This window comes from Sinocyclocheilus anshuiensis, unplaced genomic scaffold, assembly GCF_001515605.1.
Source record: "Sinocyclocheilus anshuiensis isolate Anshui unplaced genomic scaffold, SAMN03320099.WGS_v1.1 scaffold544, whole genome shotgun sequence".
NCBI classification, from domain to species: Eukaryota; Metazoa; Chordata; class Actinopteri; order Cypriniformes; family Cyprinidae; genus Sinocyclocheilus; species Sinocyclocheilus anshuiensis.
In genome coordinates this window covers 689,409-697,296 of record NW_015555763.1, presented here as the reverse complement: position 1 = coordinate 697,296, position 7,888 = coordinate 689,409, and the positions used below count along the sequence as shown (strand labels likewise).

General features: G+C 33.6%; 1 protein-coding gene across 1 annotated transcript; it reads left to right on the top strand.

Moving 5' to 3' along the window:
* The first annotated feature begins 2,836 nt into the window (after positions 1-2,836).
* Positions 2,837-4,755, top strand: LOC107674049 (uncharacterized protein C1orf115 homolog). Its single transcript, XM_016467911.1, has 2 exons — positions 2,837-3,213; positions 4,017-4,755. Exons 1-2 carry the CDS (start codon positions 2,932-2,934, stop codon positions 4,152-4,154), a joined length of 420 nt encoding a protein of 139 aa, XP_016323397.1. The 5' UTR covers positions 2,837-2,931; the 3' UTR covers positions 4,155-4,755.
* Positions 4,756-7,888: the final 3,133 nt, after the last annotated feature.

Genomic DNA, 7,888 nt, shown 5'->3' with positions numbered 1-7,888 from the left:
TCCTCCAATCAGTCAAAAGACCACAATGTGACAACTCTGACTTGTCATTCAAAGTTCAGGATGAACATATCCAATGTGAGAACACAAGGATAACACAAGAAAATAAAAAATAATAAAAAATGATAAATGCATGTCATAAAACCTGATTCACAGATCTAATCAATATGTTAATTAAGGCACAGTGTATATAGGAGTTCAAGCTGATATGTTAAACACGTAAAGTAACTTTCATATAGTTACTACATAAGAATGTTGCGTAATATTCAGAATCATCCTAACAGTGGGGAACATAGTTACCCATTTAAAACTACAAAACAAATCAAAACAAAAAGTATTTTTCAAGTTACAAAACAAAACAAATAGCAACTTTTTTATGTCACAATGCATATAATTTATTTGTGCATTTGCAAATAAATATGTAGTTTGCATAAAATATATTTGATGTCTTGTGGTCAAAATTTGTTATTTCCATTGATGTTTGTAATAAAACAAAAATGTATGTATTTATTTAAAGAAAAAGGGAATTAACATTGTGACTTTAGCAATATTTATTCATAATGCAACAAGATGTATTCCACATCAAAACCTAAAATGAAATAATCTAACCAGAAACTATTGTGTCAGACTATTTAAATGTATTAACATTCTTTTGTATTGTGGTAAAGAACATATTTCCTTCCATAAACTAAAAGTGGCATATACCTGCAAACTAGGGATGTAACAATTCACTCAACTCACGATTCGATTCGATTCACGATTTTGATTTCTCGATTCGATTCACAATTTTTTTTTTAACAAAATGAGATTTAAGACAAATTATAAATTAAATGTGTCCTTTTATTATTGCTTGGACAAAATGCTTCACATTTCTTTGTCAAATTGAAATATAACACTATAATAATATACTAATATAGCACTTGCATATTATTGCTTTTTGTTGGTTTTGATTGCTTCTATTGTCCTCATTTGTAAGTCACTTTGGATAAAATTGTCTGCTAAATGACAAAATTGAAATATAATGTAAATGTAAATAACAAAACTAAATCGAAATTTTAAAACAAGCTCCAAATCAAATAAATAAGTAACACAAATCAAATAAATCTCTTCATATAAACAAAATAAGGCTTTGTCTGTGCTCTTTCCATTTAAAATTAGAGGCAACCACTGCATTTTAATCATGATCCAAAAAAAGATGCTGCATACATGCAACATGAGCAGTTTTTAATCTAAATTAGATTGTATAATTTCGAAATTTTAAGCAAAAACAGAATGGTTTGAATTCAGTTTTGTGAAACCATACATAAAAAAGATCTGCATGAAACAGCACACGATCTGAATGAGACGCAGATTCACTCTCTGCCAGCAGGTGGCGCGTAAAGCGTTTCCTTTTTTTCCGCTGTAAACAAAGCAGCGCTGCACTTTCATCCAGTGGGGACATAATTACTGATTATAATGACTTATACTCTCTTTTTACGTGTTGGGTTGCATTGCATCGCGCCGCGTAAACATAATGCACCAAGAGCTTGTAACACTCCAAAGAGAAAGGAAAAACTGAAATCGCATCGTATGACCCCTTTAATATGCATTACAGAGGCAAGAGGAAAAGAAAATAATACCATCTAAACTTTTCTAAAGACAGTAAGTTCCCCTCAGACATGCATTCATATAAACTCCTACCCCTAAATGAATCGCGATTTGTTTAGCATCTCAACCAATTTGAATCGTCACATATTTGAATCGATTTTCAACCGGCTCGCGGTTAATCGTTACATCCCTACTGCAAACTCCATAAATCAATGGTAGAGCAGTCAGACATGTGCTTTAAGGCAAAGCTGGTACAGTTCTTCTTTTGAAAAAAAAAAAAAAAGTGATGTAGGCCTAATGTTTCAGTGCATGATAGGTCTATATTTTTATCTATTGTTTGACATAATCCACTGCATAAACTCCACTATTCCCTCTCACACACTAAAATTTACAACTCAAGCTGAACTTTGTCCAAGTTCTTCAGTTGAAGTCATCAGATGATGTAGCCTATGTTATGTCATGGAATAAGACTCTATAGCCTTGTCCAAATACCCACACTTGCGGTCTTTGCACTTGACCACTTGATTACTTAAATGACGTATTTCCTGTGTGTGTCGAACTTTTCATTACCTGATGGGACGCTTATAGTGTTGTAAAAATGCAAGTGTTTACACAGCTTTATTTTAATTTTAAAAACTTTGCATTTTAAAATCAACTTCTAAATGTCTGTTCAGTAGTCCCTATAACATTACATAATTTTAATTTGTGGTGCTTCTAATTAAATGATAAAAAAATGTTGTACAAAATAAATATCACCACAACTCATCTTTGCACCAATAAAAGTAAAAACACTGTTTTCTACCAAATTATTTGTAATATCTAATTATTATATTAATATTTATCTTACATTGGAAAGGTTTCCGTGACCTCGCGCGAGATCTCGGCAAAAAGTCTCACGATTTATTTCCAGAACATGATGCATGATGGGATACACTAAGCCTCGAATAGCGCTCCGGAACGGTATTCGAGATAGGGTGGGTTTAGTGTGAGTTAAGGGCACTGTGCTTTGGTATTTTTAAGACCTGGGACAGTCTTGCGCACTTACTTCCTGTCGCGCGCACGCGCTCTCAAGTGGCCAAGACCGCAAGTGTGGGTATTTGGACAAGGGGATTGGTAACATAACACTTACTGAATACCAATTTCAAAAAGAAAAGTGGTACTCAAACCAGTCTAAACAGATAATATCTAGTTTGTAATAATGGCAGCATATCACAGTGATTATGTCAGTGATTAGCCCGCGCAGAACTGCGCATGCGCTGAACTATTCCGGTCGAATTTCGTTTCGTGACCTTCGCCCCTGACACATTCAGCTGATTCCGATGGACAGTGTACTTTAATGCGAATAAAATGTCTCGAAAACGCGTCAAATTCAAACGGAAAAAGAAGGACAAATCTAAAACAGTTCACACTAACGACGATCAAGCAGCTAAGGAAGAAATCAAGGTTCAGGACGAGCCGCATATGCTGGACTCATCGAAGCGCGCGAACAAGAAAAAGAAGTCTGCCAAACAAGCGCACACCGCTTTTCTACCAGAGAAATACCAACCGCTGGTTGAGGATGATATTGTTGACCAGCCACGAGATGACAATATCAAGAAAAAACAAGACAAATATAAAAAGTTAAGAAAAGTACGTGATTAACTGTGAAAGTTTCTTGTTTGTCTGATCATGATTATTTACACGGTAACTTAATATAATAACACTGCTTACAGTCTGAGTAACGCAGAAACAATTGTTTAATATAAACAGCTCGGACAGAAACATTATTGCGGATTTTAAAAGTATCAACAACAAATTGTTTGATAAATGTATTTTTCTATAGAATTTCACAACTGGTTGGGGTATAGGCTATGATGTTTAATTAAAATTCTAAAAGATGTAACGTAAACAGACCAAATTTTATTTTATTATGTAGCCGATGATTTTAACTTGTTTTCTCTCAACAACTTTTGTTTTTATTTGTATTTTTGTTACTGTTTTTATTCAGGATCATAAAGCTAGTTCTTAAAACGTTATCACATTACCACGGATAATTATTTTAATTTATTAAAATAATCTATTTTAACCATAGGTTCTTTTTAATAATAATAAACCTTTAAAAACAAGCTGCTTCATCATCAGTTCAGTAGAACTACCAGAGTTAATATATATGGGGGACTCTGCATATTGTTAATACAGCTGTATTATGTTGATAGTCATTTTCGGGTTACACTTGATAGTCCACTTCAGACATTCTATTAACTGTGAGTAACTTTGCAACTACATGTCAGCTAACTCAGAGTTTTAGTAGATATAAGCAGACCGTCTACTAACACTCAAATGATTGGTAGTTGGCATGTAGTGCAAATTTACTTAGAATGTCTAAAGTGGACTATAAATAAAGTGTTACCTCATATTCATTCATCTTTGTTTATCCACATTTTTTTTTACAGAATATCGGGACAGCTCTCCGTTACAGCTGGAAGTGTCTGGTGGTTGGACTGCAGAATTTGAGCACAGCCTATTCTATGCCGCAGGGTGCCACTGCCACAATAGTGCCAGACATCCACAGAGCCAGAGCTCACGTCTAACAAGTTACTCAAGACGAGCCGGTTACATCAGGGTAGTACAGTGATCAATGTTGGATCTCTATTTTTACTTCAGCCAATACAGGAACTCTGATTTGGAAGTGCAATAGGTGTATTTTTATTTATGTGCCACTGTTGTCAAGAGAGAATGGCATGGAGGAGACTACATTTGTGAGATAATTTGCCTTTGACAAGAAAACGGCAAGTAGTAGATGCTGTTATGGACTATGATTAATTAACACACATATTCTTCTGGTAATGCACAACTAATGAAAACATATACTGTAAATGTATAGGCTTAGGCCAAACATGTGTACTGAGAAGTTCTTGATTTTATTCTTTGATATGATGGGTGAAGTAAGTAGAATAATGTTACTGTGGATGTTGAGCCAGTGGAGTGCCTATATTTAGTGTTCTCAATGAGAAGACAGATGTAGGAAAGAAGCATGTTATGAAAGTGCGTTATCAGAATCTGTACTGTTTCTGAAGATTTAATTCTTTCGAATGTTGCAAGTATATTGTATGTGCATAAATGTGATTCAGAAGCACAGTTTGTACTATTCTACACTTTTTTTGTAATTATACCTATGAACACATTTTTTTATTTAACAGGATTTAGACTTTAAATTGAAAAAAAATGTTGCTATTAAATGTGTAAATTAATGTATTCAGGCTGATGCAGATGAGTTAATACAAATAAATTAAGACTTGAAATGCTTGCTCATATTGCTAAAACAATTTCAAGCTTGAAATTAACTTTCATTTGTTCACCAATAGGTGACAGCATTGTGTAGGACAACACAAATGATTACATGGAAAATAATTTGCACTTGCATGATATACAGACATATATTATGTATATCATAATAAATAAATTAATGAATAAAAAATACATTATTTAAATGAACTGGTGATGAACACCTAATTTGAAGCTAATGAATAATAATAATAATTAAAAAAAATATATTTATTTTATCAAGAGGGCTCTGTGCAGCAAGTTTAAACTAAAAATCCGGATACACGATCAAGATAAGGATGCAGAGTACTAAAGGCAGTTATTTGTAACTTTCCCACACACAATACTCCCTGTTTTGTGTGATGTTTTCTGGGTTGTTCCATTTTTATTAATTAATTATTTTAATCCTCATCGCCATGCCAGGGATTTCCCCACAGGTTCATTTCCAGTCATTTCATCATTACCTCAGATTCACCACTTACACAACACACCTCATTACATTCATGTTTCAGGTCTACACATACTGTAGCCAACAGGCACATTGGTGGAATGGAATGAGCGTGACAAAGTCAGCGTATATGAACTACATTCACCGTAACATACCGTATAGTGCTCTAGTGTACGTCTACGCATGGAAAGCCACCAGATAAGTTTTAGTCATTTGTAAAGTGAATTCAATATCTACACCACTGTTGTTTAACAAAGGGAGGGATGGTAAAAGTCAGCCAACAAGATGGACATCAGCAAGGAGGGAAGCAGCTGTTACAAAGATAAGAATGTTTGAGACTTAAACTGCACTTTTTTATTTATCAGAGGGCGTTGGACAGGGATGCATGGCTGAAATGTGATCTATGGACCAAAGGAGATTAAAGGTTCATGGGTGTATTCAGCTGGCACTCTCCTCCTTACAGGTGCTATAGTAGAACTTGAGTTAATAGGTGGGCTGTGATCACTCAGTTACAAGATAAGAAAATACTCTTGTTAGGAGACGCCAGGTCATTCTGTACTACAGACCTAATAATAATACACTCATCACTTAATAATCTAAAAGTCATAATAAAGAACCACAAAAATGTCTGTAAGGAAGTAAAAAAACATAACACATTATATTGAAGTCTTAAGAATAATAGTAGTCCAAGGCACTCGAATCTTATTCAAAAAGTTTTAAAAAGCCTTTATTTCATCATGGCTATAGGTTTTAAAAACAGGTGACAAGTGCACACCTACACGTTGCGGCTATTTTGCCTTCGTCAGGGTGTGAGTAACAAACACAATCCGAGTTAATTTTGAGCAGCAATTAATTAGTCAAATAACAATCACCTGGTCGATCTACACAGGACAAACAGAAGAGAGGAAGTTCGATGATTACATATCAAATTAAATCAAACACAATATAATCATATACTATAAAGGAGATGGAAAAAAATGACATAAACTTAAATATATAAATCAGACTCCACAAATCAATGTATGTATGTACATAGTATACATTTCTTTAAAAATAAAATAAAATAAAAACATACAAAACAAGATCAACAATATAATACTTCCAGATCTGAATACTTATTACAAAAAAGGTACAAGGTCTAATTCCCCATTATATTGAACTCTTTTCATCTTCTATACTCGTATTCATCTGGTTCATTTGGGAGGCAACGTCTTGCCACCAAGAATATATCAGCAGTGATTTGAACTAAATATTAAATGCATATTTTTAATCATACAACCTTAATGTCATAAGATTTTTGCATTATTCTTATAGTTTTATATAGTTTATGTACTTTTACATTATATACTATATATTTATGTTTTTATGTTTGCATTTTTTGTTAAGCTGAACATAATTTTACACACTGTAGACAATGTAGTTTTAAAACATTTTTTAAAACTACAAAAAAAATGTAGTTAAAAAAACACTGCAAAAACATTTGAACAAATCTGTTTTTGTTCCCAAAGCAATTTACTGATGAAGGCAGATTTTCCTGCAAAAATTATATTCTGATTATAATAATATTTTTCAATTTGAGCTTATCAAGTTCCCGTTAACATTAAATGTCAAACTAAATCAAGTCAACATCAACGTTTTTTAAAAAAGCCAGTATTACACACAGCTTTCTGTTGTCTTGCCATTATTTATTAGACCTCCCAAAAGCTGAATTTAGAAAGCTGAATCCAATTAAAAGACATGATGCCACTGATGTTGTCTGATAAATGTGGTATTTACCTCCAGCTCCCTATTCATTTTCAGTTACTGTCAGTTTTCATCATTCAATAAATGTAAGCAAGGTGTTTTTGTAAGAGATAAAACCAAAAGTCTTGTGGTCTTTGATGAGCATGCTCTCTGATAAAAAAAGACAGCTGAGAAATTATTAGAAGCAGAAGGCTGCAATTATTAAAATCTGCCATTCAGTCTTTCCACAGTTTAGCCTTCTGCTGGTCAGCCTGGACTTATGTGGGTTAATATCTGTCATGCATTTGCTGGAAGACACAAAAGGATGCAATGACTTCATCATCTAAATAATCTGACTTTGTCAATAAATATACTGGGTGCAAATTAAAAATCAGAAATCTTGCCAGCACTTGAAGACATTGACAGATTGTGTTTCATAATGTCACAATCAAACACAGACAGACCGACTCGGTTCCAATAATAACATCTGACCTATAAAGAGGAACAAGGACCAGTGGCCTGGTGGAAGATGCACAGAAGGCCAATACAAGCATCAGCAATTGTTATGATATTTACATTCTGTGTTGCCTCAAATAGAAATTTGAAATATTTTCTAACTTATTGCTACAGAAAGGTCTAAGCAGCCTAATTTGGATAACAGGATATAACTGGCAAAACTGAATATTTTAATAATTAATGTTCAAAAACACTGCTATTTCTATTTTGTAGGGGTGTAACGGTACACAAATATGACGGTTCTGTACGTACCTCGGTTTTAACGTCACGGTTCGGTATGATTTCGGTACAGCAGGGGGAAAAACTTTTTTTTTT